At 32.7% G+C, this 15,437-nt stretch overlaps 1 protein-coding gene across 4 annotated transcripts in view; it reads right to left on the minus strand.

Moving 5' to 3' along the window:
* The window catches only part of Fhos (Formin homology 2 domain containing), a 124,902-nt gene extending 111,084 nt beyond the window's left edge, over nucleotides 1-13,818 (minus strand). Inside the window, exon 1 of one of the 4 annotated variants that reach the window (XM_036361927.2) lies at nucleotides 13,712-13,817. In XM_036361927.2, coding sequence (XP_036217820.2) covers nucleotides 13,712-13,735 — 24 coding nt within the window. In that variant the 5' untranslated portion in view covers nucleotides 13,736-13,817. Of the gene's footprint in view, nucleotides 1-13,711 lie in introns of all 4 variants that reach the window. The other 3 variants (XM_036361929.2, XM_070111910.1, XM_070111909.1) reach the window with 3 other exon arrangements.
* Between the last annotated feature and the right edge of the window lie 1,619 nt (nucleotides 13,819-15,437).

The following is a 15,437-nucleotide window of genomic DNA, read 5'->3' on the forward strand; positions in this document are numbered from 1 at the left end:
GAAATTAATAAAATCTATGTTGCGTCTTTGAAGAACTGAAATAGTCAACGTGTACGCATGCCATTGTCTAAATTAATGAGAAAAATCTGTTAAAGTGCCGACCTGCCACACAAAGAAATCACGCATCCCGCTTCACAATTGCGCCATAAATAATAATTAATGCTATGTTCACAATGACATGGAATCAATTAAACACTTGACCAACAAACATGCCACAAAAGGCGGCCTATATATATAAGTACATATTAGTAGAGATGTGTGCATAAGCATGTGGCATACCACAACATGCAACATATTGCACTGCAGCATGTTGCATGGGAGTCATGGGGAAATCAAGTGCATAGAAGCCATTCAGAGATTTCTATAAAATCATAGATACGTTAGCACGCGTATATATACATACTCTATATGCATACATATGCACTCATTGCCTTGCTGTATTTGCCAAAAATATGTAAACGACTCCGGGCGCTGTGGGTAAAAGGGGCGAAAATGGCTTTCTACATTCTTGCGCCCGCTCGTCATTTGTTTGCTTGTGGGCACTTTCGGTACAAAACTACATATGTATATACACATAACTACATTAATATATAAAGATCTCTATATAGTTCACATATGCTCGTACATGTTTGCAAATACTTTACGAATGCTTTCTTTGTCGACTCCGGGCCATTAAATGTACTCGTTGTCGGTACGGTGTTTTACCTCAGCGAGGTTTTCGATTCATTTCGGATGTGTAAACAGATTAATTTCGATTATTTCAACATCTGCGAGATTATAATTGGCACTGACTTCACTTCGAGTGTGCGGACAGATCAGCATAAAGATTCAGTGGAACAAAAATAGATTTTAGCATGAGGGTGGACCAATTAATTGAAAACAAATTTAAATAAATATTTTTAAAATCAAAGAAGAAACTGCATTTTAATAGATACTTAATGTCTCTAATTCAACACCGATAGGTATTTTTAAGAGATAATTATTCACACAATGATATAAAAAGGTTGCAATTTTTAATAAATTGTCAATCTTGATAAATTAGCAAGATAATAAATTTGTCAAGTGCACAGGATAGAGGTGTTCATCGATTAAGATTTTTTCTCCTACCTCTTCTCCTCTTTTAATACTGGAAATATTTATTTTACCTTTTCATTATATAAACATTTAGAAATTAATTTTTTCAAATCGATAATAAAGAAATCGAAAATATTTACTTGGAGCTATACATTCCATTCCATTCGGAGTATTGAAAAGAAAACTTGGCGCACCCTAATGTCGGTACACTAAGAATCAGCTAGATACTTAGTGTATATTTAGACTCTATGCTTACGGCATTTTTACAAGTAAATACACATATGTATTTGTGTGTGTGTACATTTTTTGTTTGTTGTCAAATGTGCAACATATCTCTGCAATCGAAATCGAAATAGAAGCATCCACTTGAAAAACTTTAAGCACCCGATAATATATAAGCACAACTACTTGTTCTATCTATTCTTGGTAAAAAATTTTCCACATATACTTTATATTGTACCATTATACATATTTATGTATGGCACACAGAATACTAAATTCCATAGCAAAATTTCAAAAAATAGTCCAGCTGAGCCTATTTTTATGCCGGCATGCCATTGAGACGTTGACATTTACCACATCTTACCAACACATACTCATATATTGAGAAATATTTGCGTTTATTTGTTGCAATTTAATTAATTTATTTTTTACATTGAAAGAGAGTGGCAACGCCTCAGCCGTCACTTTATGTTGTTGTTCGGCCGATTGCAACTAATCCATGGCCTGTCCTCCAGCTCTGTCGCCACTACCGGCGTCCATTTGTGCCATATGGAAGACATCACTTTCGCAACACTTTGGAATTTGCGATTTTTAATTGCTTTAGTGTTGCACACTGATTGAAGTATGTCTGCTGTGTCTTTGTCTTACATATTGTACATATGGCACAAATTGCATTTTATTATTTTTTGTCACATTTTTTTTGAATATGTCTGCGAATATGAAATTGCAAAAGAATTTTAAGTGAAAAGAAAGCAAATGCAAGAAAATACATAGCAAATATCCATATCTGACGATTTGAAGGATATAAGTTTAGTATCTCCAATTGTTCATATTAACACACGTTCTTTCTGATGGGATCTTTGTGGATCATCAAAATATGTAAATGTAAGACGATGTGCTTTTCCCGTAGATCTGTGCACCACTCTTCTTATGTAATAAAACACCATATTCAGGAGCAAGTTTTTAACTATGGTTTTTTTACTCAAGACTCATAGTCAACTGAATTCTCCATGAACCCACAAACGAAACAACGTTATGTCTGAGCTTAAAGTTCAATTGATTTTTGGAATAATACTTTTAGAAGCTGTTAGAAATAATTTATAGAATATGCTTTTCTGAGGTGTGTTTGAGAGTGTATAGAATTTTGGGTTGAAAGTTCTCAATTAGATATAATTCCGGGACCGTTCTGGTTACATGGGCTCAGATGATTTGAGAAAGGACTATTCTCTTTCCATTTCTCAAGCTCATATCATAAGTAGCCTGCCTAAAACATATGATTTTGGGACACTAAAAGAGTATTGTAGCATTGTGCGTAGAATATTGTTGCCACACAGGAAGAGCTCGCGTAATCTTTGGGAGTCACTCACTTGCTGTATTATGAGTTTCAAAAGCTGGGTGAATAATATACATTAATGAACCAAAAAACACCCAGAATTCGCAACTAGACACGAATTAATAATTGTCCATCATGTAAACGCTCCGTCTCACCTTGCAGCACAAACCACTACCTATTTTTTCCGGTCGATACAGTACCTTCTTACTGGCGTGCATTTCCAAACAGAGCTGGATATCAAAAATTGGCTTTATTCGTTCTTGGACGCCAAGCCGATGTACTTCTTTTGGAATGGAATCCACAAATTGCCAGAAAGATGCGAAAATGTTATAGCTTTAGATGAAATAACGTTTCTCTTAAGTCTCAAATTAAAAATCTCAAATTATAAAAAAATCGCACGAATATAGTTATAGACCCAAAATAATCATTGATAATTGTGATTATTTTCCTAAAGCACAGGTTTTATGAGAATGTATATTTGCGATCTAAATTGTTGACCTGTTTCATCAGTTCTGGAATAAATATGTACAATGCTTGCAGTTTGGGCTGCAATGAATCAGCTTTGATGAAATTATAAACTTTAGATGACCGAAATAACTCTATCTACAATCGGAACCTTCACTAAGTTGTTATTTAGCTAAAAAACAAATGTTAACTAAATATGTTTCTTATTAGCAAATAAAAATAAAACAAAAGTGAAGAAAACTGTATTCTTTGACATATTTGGATCAGAGAAATGATACAGCTTTTCATCTTTACTTTGTCACTACTAAAAAACTTGCGGTCTAAATTTAAAGCAAAATATAGAGTACAAATTATAACATATTTATAATTAGTTGTTAGTACAAAAAGTTTTTTATTTCACAAAAAAAAAAAAAACAATTAACAAATATATATGTATTTTAACAGTTCAATATGCTCAGCTATTACTACTCTGCGAGTACTTCTTCAACTTGTGCTCAATGAATTTAATACCGATTCTACATAGCATTCATTTTGTAGCAACTTTAAGTTTACATTTTATTTTAATATTTTCGGTAAAACTTTCGGCTGTGCGTTGAAAGATTTTCGTTTTCTTCTTAAATATTTCTTACGTATTGCAGAATATAGATTAAGTAATTTTTGGCACATTCCCTCAGACGATTTCATCTATGTAGTGTAAACATTCGCGTGCCAACTCGTCGAATACCGTAATTGAAGTCAAGAAAATAGACGAAGCAATATGTTGGCCATGCAACGTTTGTCTAAGTGCTAACCATTGTACGAATTTTAGTTTGTATTAAATAAAACAATAAATGTATAAGTATATATATGTATATGTATATATATACGAAAGTCGAAAAAAGTTCACACCACGCGAGTTTAAAACTGTTAAGACTATAAAATTGCATAAATCTTTGTATGTGTTGAGTTGAGTTCTAAATGTAAACAACAACGATTTTCGCCTCATTATTACGTTAATCTATGACATAATGAAAACTTATGCACACCAAAAAAAAAAAAATCCATCACTTCGCGTATTAAATTTTGTTAGTTCATTGAAAAATTTGTTCTTCTTCTTCTCTGATGTGACGCCAGCTATTTCGAAAGAAAGAGAGGCAACATTTGGTTCAATTTGAGCGAGATCAGTGGTGGTCCAAAGGCGCTGACAGATATATTTTACTCTATAAAATATATCGTAAGCATAACAGTTAGGAAACTTGATTAACTTTTACTATATGATTGTAGAAAAAAATTGAACAAATTACGACAGTTTCCGTCATGAACGGAAGAAATGAAAATTTTGCCACAATTACTACGAAAGTTTTACAGTTTGTTCGGTTTATGCTGCTACGCGTGGCAATCTTGTCTAATTCATACCTGTTATTCACCACAAAACATACATATATTCTTATGGATCCCTCAAAAAGTTAGTACCCAATTACAAAGTGATAAATAAATTTCAATTAATCACGTAATATGAAGATTATTTGGAAATTGGAGGCTTTTTTATACTCTCGCAACATATTTCTACAAGCATTGTAGTTTTGTGCAAGTAACGGTTGTTTGTATCACCTAAAACTGACCGAGTGGTATTAAGCGAAAACTTATAAAAGGCCTAAACTAAGACAAAAGTTGAGATACACAATTGTATCCGATGCAGTTAATCGCAATAAGCAGATGCACCTGTGGTTTGCAAATTTTTTTAAAAGTGGGGCGAAATCGGACTACTACCACGCCTACTTCCCATAGATAACTAATTAAAATCCCATCTGACCCTTTCACTATATACTAGTATACAAATCAAGCAACAATGAATATATCGGGGTAAAATTTTGCACGAATAGTGTCTTTAAGATATGTCACCTCTTGACTTAAAGTTATCAAAAACGCACTACAACGGTGCAAGCCCCAAATACCGAATATGTGGACCCCAGTGCCTATGAATGACTTTTTACCGAATATCGATTAATCTGTGAGATATATTATTGAATACTTTTGTTTTACCAGCAGGCCAGGCTTGTATCAAAAATATATAAAATCAAGTCAATACTTCTCCTAACCCCTATACATTTTATATAAATATTTTCGAACTTCCGTTTGACTTTATACCGCATATACCGGTCACAATATGTAAGAAATCTTATTTTAGTTTCTGATAGTCCAGTCCGCAATCAGTCAAAATCTTCTCCTAACCCCAATATATGCGATATTGTTATTTCCAGTTTGACTTTCTATCTGACTTTAAAGAAAAGCTATCTTTTATTTTAATAAAACTCTAGATGTGTTATCAAGTTTTTATTTTATTAAATAAATAACTTATGGAGGAAAATTAGTTTTTTATCTAGTAGATCAGATCGAGGCAAACGATCTAGCACAAGAATGATTTAAAAATGTGCTTCATATTCGACAAAATGTCCGTTTATGTACTCTACTGATGCTGAACACAGGCGAGTTATTGATCAAGTGCCTGCGTTTAAATAAGCTTTTAGGTTAGAACCAGTATTTTCCATGACCAACAACTTCTACTAATTTCTTCGTTTAAGAAATATATATTTATTTTTATAAAAATGTTTCAATTTTTTCGAAACTTTAGAACGAATTTTTCAAACCTGCTTCTGGTAGAACACTCTAATTTACCGGATAACTTCAGTGTAAACTCAACAAAAAAAGAATTTTTTTAATACATTTTATTACCCTTAATTGTTTCCAGCTGTGTATAAAAATAGCCTCTATAATCCATTCACTTAATTTATTTTTCAAGCATAAAATAATTCTTCTCTAAGCAAACTTTATCAAAACTGAGTTCATATTTCCACACATGCTTCTACTCGCCGATTTATAATTATTTACTAGTCACAAAATAAATGTCAGAAGTACTTAACTAAATAGAAATGAAGAAATTATTGCCGTGCTTTCATACAATTCGGAGCAGTTCCAGCTTTCAACACGCTCCAACAATAGCATGACTGCAATGGCTGCAACTGCTGCACAGTTTACGAGCGTCGCCAACTCAATCAATAAAAGTTGCACGAAAATTTATTTGGCTTCGCACTATTTTCAGCCCTTCAGCCAACTGCTGCACTTATTTTTAGTGCAATAATTAATTGGAGATTGCTTTAAACTTGAATGTGAGCGGCGATGCACACGAATTGAGCGCTATAACAGTGCACACATTCGTGTAGTCACGAGTATAAATAGGCGCACTAATCGTATGTGTGTGAACACACTTACAGCCGCCACACGTTGTAGGTCTATTTTCATTTGGAACAACTACCGGATCGGTCCAATCCGTGCAAACATTGCTATTACTAGTCTTTCCGTGTGTTGTTGTTGCAACGTTGTGTGCGTGTATAATCTATTTATTTGGAGAATACTAACTTGCAGAAATTCTTATCTTTTGAATGTCACTATATTTTTCTGAAAGTCCGTAGTGTATATAAAGTATATAAGGTTTATATATCATTTATATATTATAAATCATTTAATAATTATATAAAGCATAATACTTTCATTAACCCCTAACTAGTAAAGTATATATCAAAATGATCAGTATCACAAGACGAAAAGAATATTTCCTTTTAGCATATCAGAATTAGGTGTGGAACTGTTCAGCTATAGGTGAGATTATATGTCTCAACCACTTCTACTTAAGCCACATTTGGAAGGTTTGCTTGTATTATCTTATATACTAAAAAAATAACTAAAGTATAAAAATATACTTGACAATAACGTGAACTGATGATGAAGAAAATTGGATCAGTACAATCTTTTTCGTTATTATAGTTGACTTTAAAATAATTTCATAAGACTATTTGTTTGTTGCGTACTCGTGTGGCACTTGCTTCTTCATCAAGCCTGAGTCCAGGAATCAAAAACTATCTGGAATCATTTTTAACACCAAATCTTATATATCTAACGCCATATAGCGTAGCTCGATCTCAATTATGCAACAAGGAATTCAGAATCCTAAAACCATCCATTGCAAAAATAATGGATTTCGTTTCACTTTATATTGTTTAATGATTGTATGATTTTATATCCCATTTATTCGATAGAAAAAGTTATGAATAAAGGTATGTACCTTCCTAAAACTGTAAGAACTGTAGATATGTGTTAATGAGATTGATTTTAATATAAATCAATATAACAATGACCTATAGTATAAGTTAATGAGATATTAAGTTTTATTCCGCGCCTTGGATATTCCTTCTCGTCTCTACTAATTTGTTTTGGATTTAAGTTTACTTCATGAAATTCATAATATAATATTAAATGTTTTATCGCAGTTATTACGGAAATACAATAGTTTTAGTTGAAGTGTTCTTTTGCGACATTGTTATGACTTCTAGAATGTTGTTTTTTGCTTAGAAACCACTCCTTCCAATTCTTTTTATCTATCTACTTGAGATCGTGGAACATTACCTCATCGATCTTATAATAACGCAACACTGTTTCATATTACAAATCAAATCACAATTCTTAATTTTTTTATTAACTTTAATTGTGAAAAATAATAAAGTTGGGGTTATGGGAAACACAGGGTGAATTTTTTGACGTGTTCTTTTTAATGAAACAATACTTTTTTCGGAGTTAGTCTTTTTGACAGATGTTACTTGACCTATACTCAGTTCGTTTTGCGCGCGCATTACATTGCACACTGCATCCAATATTCGGAGACATAATCGCCGAACAGAGTCGGTAGTTTGAAAAACTATGGATTGGTTTCATACCACGTTTACTCTAGTGGATAATGCGCATCCTCAGAGACGTCGTACAGTGCGCACTGAAAACGCTATTGCTGCTGTGGAGCAGAGTATCGTAAAAGAAGACTATTGATGTCTAGGAAGAGAATATTCTGCATGCCAATTGCTGCAAAAGTAGTCGAAATTTGAAGTTATTCCAGGCAGTCGTGGCGGTCAATTGCCCGAAATCATTTTGGAAAACATAATGGCCAGCTCTTATCTTTATAATAAAGTAAAATGCTTGGGCATAACCCTTAATTATATATTATTATTAATTATATGCGTTTTATTTCTTCTTGAAAACCACATGCATAAAAAAACACCCTAACATATCTATGGTAAGTACACTCTCTACACAGTATCCGCTAATAAAATGGCATTAAAAGAATAAGTTCTCGCCCACAAAGCTAATCATTTTGTTGCAAATGTCTTCATTGTAAAATTATTGCATGTTTTTGTTTTTATTTTTGTTGTAGTAGATATTTTCAATTATTATAGCAACAATTAATGTTTATTTTATTAGCACTGAAATGTGAAAAATGTTTGCAAATGTTGCACTTGTAATGAGTTAAATTGAATAATGGATGGGTGGGCCGGGGCGAATTACAACTAGTGCGCCATTGGCGAGTAGTTTTCTCGGCGTCTGCAACATTGTATCTGTTTTGGACTTATTTGTTCTAGCTTGTTATTGTACTGACACGCTGATATATTGATGATTCGAGGAAGCAAAGTAGCTAATTTGCTAATTATATTCTGCAATAAACTTCAATCTAAAAATATTGCGTTGTTGTTACTACTTTCTGTTTGTATGAGTTATATACTATTAATTGGTGCAAATAATAATTACTGTGGAGTGAAGGTAAAAAAATGTGATCTCATCTATATGCAAAGATTTTTTTTGAAATGTCTCGAACTGCGTGAGGGTGATGAACCCTCATAGACTGGGGTAAATAATTTTTGAAAACAAGAAAATCATAATAGGATGAAACCCAACGGAAACGAAAGATAAAATAACAAACGTTAAAACAAAAATAGTTTACCGGCGATCTGAGGTCGGGAAAAGGAAGGGGAGGGGCGTGGTTGAGTTTTTAAGGGTTTGAAACGGTTTATCCTGATTTTCTAAAAAACTACGAGTTTTATAGATAAACGTTATATAACAATGTTGTAGGTAATGAACATCATCTCATCTATTGGGTTGGCAACTAAGTAATTGCGGTTTTTTTTTTTAAATCAAAGACAATTTTTTCTTGGAACTAAATAACTTTATGCTGTAATGTATTGCCCATATGGATCAATAACCTTTTGCTATCTTTCAGGCAGCATCATAATCCCACGTTCATAAAACTTCTGGTTTTTATTAGCAAAAACCTGAATCAGGTACGATTTGACATCATCATCATTATTGAAATTTTGATCATTCAAGTAGTTTTGTAAAGATCGAATCAAAAAGTAATCCGATGGTGCAAGGTCAGGACGATATGGTGGATGTGGCAAAACATCCCAACCAAGCTCCAATAGTTTTTGCCGAGGGACCAAAGATGTGTGTGGCCTTGCATTGCCATGATGAAATACAACACCTTTTCGATTTATCAATTCGGGCCGCTTTTCTTCAACTGATACCTGAAGCTTCTCTGCAATCTCACGTGTTGTACTGTGACGATCCGAATCGATTATTGCTTTGATTAGGTCGACATCAACTTCAACTGGACGACCAGAGCGTTTTTCATCTTTGAGTGAAAAATCACCAGAACGAAATTTGGCAAACCAATTTTGACACTGCCGTTATTTTATGGCTTCATCGCCATAAACAGCACACAACTTTTTGTGAGCTTGCGATGCGTTTTTCCCTTTTGCGAAAATAAAAAAGCAAAATATGACGAACATGTTCTTTTTGATCTTCCATTTTTCAACGAACGCCGAACGAAAACTACGCAACCGATCAAAAAGCTTTTTTTTACTGATTGACAGCTGAATTGCCAACTATCAAATAACAAAATGTGTTTTACATTTGGACTACGCCTTGAAATTTATGTGAAATATTAAAATAACATAGGTTTTGGATTTTTAATTTTTATCTTGTTTAAAAAGAATTTCCTTTCATTTCGCATTTAAAATAGTTGAATAATCTAATATGAAAATTAGCTTACAATAGCTAAATACAGTTATATTTACAGTGAGTTATGTATATTCTTCGTTTTGCAGGCCGTCAAGCTTTTTAAAGTATATCATTGCTTAGCAAAAAAAGTATAGTATTTTTAGGTTATGTCAATGCATTTATTTCATTTTAGTAATATTGTATTTAGCAAAGAACAGTTTTTGAATCAATAAATTTGGAATGCTTTCGCAAAAATATATATTTTTGTTAAATTAAAAATATGTACAATAATATTTTTATGAAATATTATTTAATAGTCATCACAATAAAAAAAAATATTATTGAATAAAAATATTTTTATAAAATAATATTTATTTTTTGGAAGGAACCCAGTTTATCTTGCTATTTCTTCGTTTCAGCTTGATTTCGTGCAATAATAGATTCTTTATTTTATCTTCAATATGAATCTGTACTAAGCATCAAAGTTACTCATACGCCATAGCTACCAAGCTACTGACATTCCTCAAAATGGACTGGAGAGATAAGACTGAAAATTACTATATTCGTATGTAAATTATTCTAATTTTTAATATAATTTAAAAGGAAAATTAACTTTTTTCATTCTTGTTATATTTTATTAAAAAAAACAAATTCTAAGTAACCATTTTTATTTGACATCTGGCTTTTTTATATCAATTTAACGACGAATTTCATAGCCTTCAAAATCAAGAGAAAAAATCTGTGTCGAAACATTCTGCCAGTTTAGTTGTAGTAATGACTCCACCACCAAATAGACAGAACCTTGATTTTATCAATTAAAGCAAAAACAAAATGTAAATAATCCGCCAAAAAATAAACAAATGAAATATACTATGTACTATACTTGAAACCTGCTAACGAATAGAACAATGCAAATGTTTAAAAGAAAATTAAAGTAAAGCAGCGGTGAGGAAAATGGAGCAAGTACATTGTTTAGTTGAAAATTAGGCAGAGCGGTGGCCAAAATACAAAATAAAACTTAAAAATAAAAAATAAAAAAATAAATAGAAAATAGAAAAACTTGAAAATTGAGTGGGAGATCTAGATACATATATGCGCGAGATAAGATACACAAAGCCTCTAAATATAGTAATATATGTGCGGTGATTTTAAAACAAAATCTGTTTACGCAAAAAAAACTTTTTTTTAATAAAATCAAAAGCCAACAACAAGCGATTATCTTTTGAGAATTTTCAGCTAGAAAATTGTGGCTGGCGTTAGTCGGTATCGAGAGTATCTATCGTGATAGGAAAACCGGACCAAACGTAGATTTTTGCGTATTTATAGATATATTTATAAAGCAAACAATAGTCGCGGCTCTGTGGCTGCATGGCGAGCTATTTGTAAAGTGATTCCGACTAAATTATTTGGATAAGAAAATACCGAAGTGAACAGGAAGCAAATCGCAAGCGAAACCAAACAGTTAATGAGAACGCTGGAAATGTGTCTAAATTTCGTGGAGAAAGAAGATAATATATGGAAACATACAATTTTGAATGTGTATGTATATTTGTGTAAGTTTATAATTTTCCCATTCACTTTAAAAATTATGTGCTTTTTGTTTATGATTTTAGACATTTTCCCTTTGTTGATTCTCCCTAAAATATATACAACAAGTAATTAATCACAAGAAGAAAGTAATAAAATAAATTTTCGTAAAAAAGAATTTATGGATTTAATTCTAATATTAAGTCGATTTTTTCTGCAACATTATCTCAAAGGTAAGTTGGTTTTTCTCCGAAGCCTGCTTATATAGAAACTACTAACACTCTTCTGTAAGACCAGAGTCCAACTTAAAGCGGCCACTACGGTCAAGCGAAGATGCAGCTATCATTATTTCGGTATGATGGTCTCTACAGCTTTATATAATATGAACTTTCGCGAATGTCATTTTTATAAATGTCTATAGTTGATAGACAAACAGAGAGGTCATGATTGTTTGCCAATAACCCACTGTCTGCGATACTTCCAAAAAGGAAAGTTCCTAACTGAGTTATATATTGCCTATCTGCTGCAAAACAGCATCAAAAATAATAATGTCAAAATTATATTTCGTTATAATAAGAAATCATCAGAGTCATTCTGTGCTGAAATTATCGAACTCCTTTAATATTTTTAGGATAAAATTTTTGTTTCAAAAATAAAAGGAATATTATATAAGATGTATAATAAGATAAATATCAGTCCATCCGATCTAAACAATTTCTTTGGAGATTGTAGCGTTGTCTCTGAAAAAAATCCTTTTCAAATTTGGTGAAGAAGATTACTTCACGTCAATCAATACAACAATTTAATTTTGAACGTTCAGTTTTTACGACAAGCTATAGTATGATAGTTTAGTAGTACATGACTAGCTTCTTAGGAAGAAAAGGATGTGTTCAAAATTTCTGATTGATATCTCAAAAATTGGGGGAATATTTTATATGATCTACGACGTTTTCTTTAAGATATTCCTAGCAAAATTCGTGGCGAACTTCATGTGGTCTGTTCATGGTATAAAAATATATTTGGGTAAAGCGATATATCAACTGTTTCGAATATAAATATTCGCTTATATATTAAATATGATATAAAGGCATAAAGTTTGTCTTAAATTTTTCTAAATAGCACTGAACGCCTTCGTGGTAGTATCGGAATTGAAATCTAAAGGAATTTATATCACCTGTGATATTTTCTACAGGAAAAAGCCTTGCAGAAATCAGCGCGATCTTAAGTATATGATCTCTCTCACAAGCTCTGTTTCATAGGCTCCAACATAATTTAGATTAACAACAATACGAGTACATCAGTTCAAAAATTATTTCGATCATATCCGCTATAATATATTATATACAGATTACTTTGCTCGTTTCCCAAAAATATTTTCACTACGTTTTTGTTGGATATACTTTATGAAAATTAAAACAAAAAACAGACTGCTGAAAATTATTCTTCTAAACTCTAGAGCTCTCTCAATTGCGAATTTAACGATTTAAACTTGAATTTGTCGATAAAGCTGTGCTCCAAAAGATTTTTTTTTTTGTTTTTTAACTTGAAATTGATTGTTTTACATTACAGTATTTTATGTTTGAAAACATTTCATAATACACAATATAAGTTATAGTTATGAAGAAGTCTAATAAAAAGGTGTACAAATCCTAAAAATATTTTTGGCAAAGGATTCTACTGTTTTGAAATCTTGTGTATAATTATGGTTTTCAACATTGTAATAAAATTTAAGACATTTAAGATCAAAGGAAAAAAGACCAAAAAAGGTACCCAATATTTGTAAAGAAGGTACAATGTTGACGAAAATTTAATTTTTCAAATATGTCCTAGGAAAAATCTCTCTTATAACATATGAAATGGTTTACAAGAAAAATATATGTTAGACAGCTCCAAGGACCAATAGTCCAAAAGTAGATATTTTGGCTTAAATTACCGCCAACTGGAACATAAACATTAGCAATGACGTTTAAAAAGTTTTTATTAAGTAGCGCATGTCTTAGGAGAACATTTGGACTAAATAATTTAAGACGTCAACAAAAGTACGAAAAACAATTCAAAATTCAAATCTTCAAACAACTGACAATTCATAGAGCGCACCGCAAAATATTCGACAAAAATTAACACAAATGAAAAACATTTGATGTAGAACAGAACACCCACTATGTTTGTACATACATACATATGTAGGTGTATATTTACCTACATATTTTCTTTCAAATAGCACACTTTACTTACATAACTACTGCGGTAGGAAGACATGATTGCGTATTTGGCACAAAGGCCAGCCGTGAACTCGCTGCAAAAATCTTTTCACACCCGCTGCGCCTGCTTCCGTTTCATATGCGATTTTTTGGATTTAATCTTTTGCTTTTCTATTTTATGGCACTGTGTTGCTTTTCTACTTTTTTCTGGCGTTTACTTGCTTTCTTGCTCGATTTACACTGCACCGTCGCTGATCGGTGCACAGAAGCGCTGTGTCGTGGATTGCACGCGCGCTTGTACGATTTCACTTGTATTAATTTAAAGTTTCTTTTCTCAATAAAATTTTATTTTATTTTTATGATTTAGTTTGGCAGCCTTTGTTAGTCAATTTGCAGCGTTTACTTCACACATTTAAATATATATTTTTATTGCCGTGTGAACGTCGGCAGTTGAGCGGTTGGCATTTACTTGGGTGAGCACTTTTAATAAAAAATAATTAGTTTAATTAAATCGACACTGATTAGCACGTATGTAAACACTATGCTTAATTTTGGTGAACTTTTTCTAATATTTTTTAGTTGGGGCTTGCGTGGAATAAATTTTTTGCACAAAGCACGCTGGCTGCCATTCTTCAATCAATTATCATTGACACTTCTGATTGCACTGCGCGCAGTATTAGCGTTGTCGGGCTCGCGTCGCGCTGGGGCACTATCGTTCAATCACTTTCGAGCGCACTAATCAAGGGTTTTGGCGAATCTGATGGCACGTTGACGTCGCTAAAAAACCGAGCGCGCTTTTAGAAATACTTTTTATGGCTATTTCTTTAAAAATACACATATATATATATATATATCCCATATATATATTGACGCACACCAATGCACATATATATTCTTATTTTTCGCAGTTAACTTAAATGCACTTAAGGACCTCTAATGTATTTTCAATTGCCAATTAATACTTTACGCGCAATAATTGTAGCGCGCGGAACTGCCGCGCTCACTAGCGGACAATCAGTAAGTGCACTGCACTTGCACAAATCCAGCGCGCGCCTATAATCTAAGCGACGTGCAAAATGATTAGTAAAGATTCATTACGCGCACATATGCCTATAAACTCTTTAATATAAGCGCATATAAATAAACACTATATAAAACATATAAGTATTACATATATCTATATTCTGTTATTTTTGTAACACGCGCTCACTCTTTGGCGTATTGACTGCACGCGCGCTGCACTTTTTGTTCGCGCCGCACCGGTCGATCCCTAAGCAATCCTGACGCAATAGCTTAGCAAGCTAAAAGTCGCTCGCATAACGGTACACGCATTACCCGGCAGCAATACATGAAATGCAAAACAACTGTATACAAGATTATACTTAAACAGACCACGCACACATGTATGTATATGAACGCGTTGCAAAAGTGGAGCGCCGCGGGGTTGAGTACACGGAGGCGAACGCGCACTAGCTTGTCACGTCATTTATATTTGTGCAGCTGCAGTATTTATTTAAACGACACATTGAATTCACTTTGCTTATTTTGTGTTGTTTTCCTCTTTTTTCCTTGATTTGTTTTGTTTTTGTAGCAGTCACCACTTTTTGTCGACGCGCGCCGTTCGGTACTTATTTTTAAAATTCAGCGAACAAAATAATACAGAATTTCTATTTGAAGTTGTTTTTTTGGCTTTCCACTTTTCTTCATTTACTTTGTGCTCGCCGTGAAATGTGGAGAAGAATGTGTAAAAGTGTTGGCAC

The sequence above is a fragment of the Bactrocera oleae genome, chromosome 6, assembly GCF_042242935.1.
Source record: "Bactrocera oleae isolate idBacOlea1 chromosome 6, idBacOlea1, whole genome shotgun sequence".
NCBI classification, from domain to species: domain Eukaryota; kingdom Metazoa; phylum Arthropoda; class Insecta; order Diptera; family Tephritidae; genus Bactrocera; species Bactrocera oleae.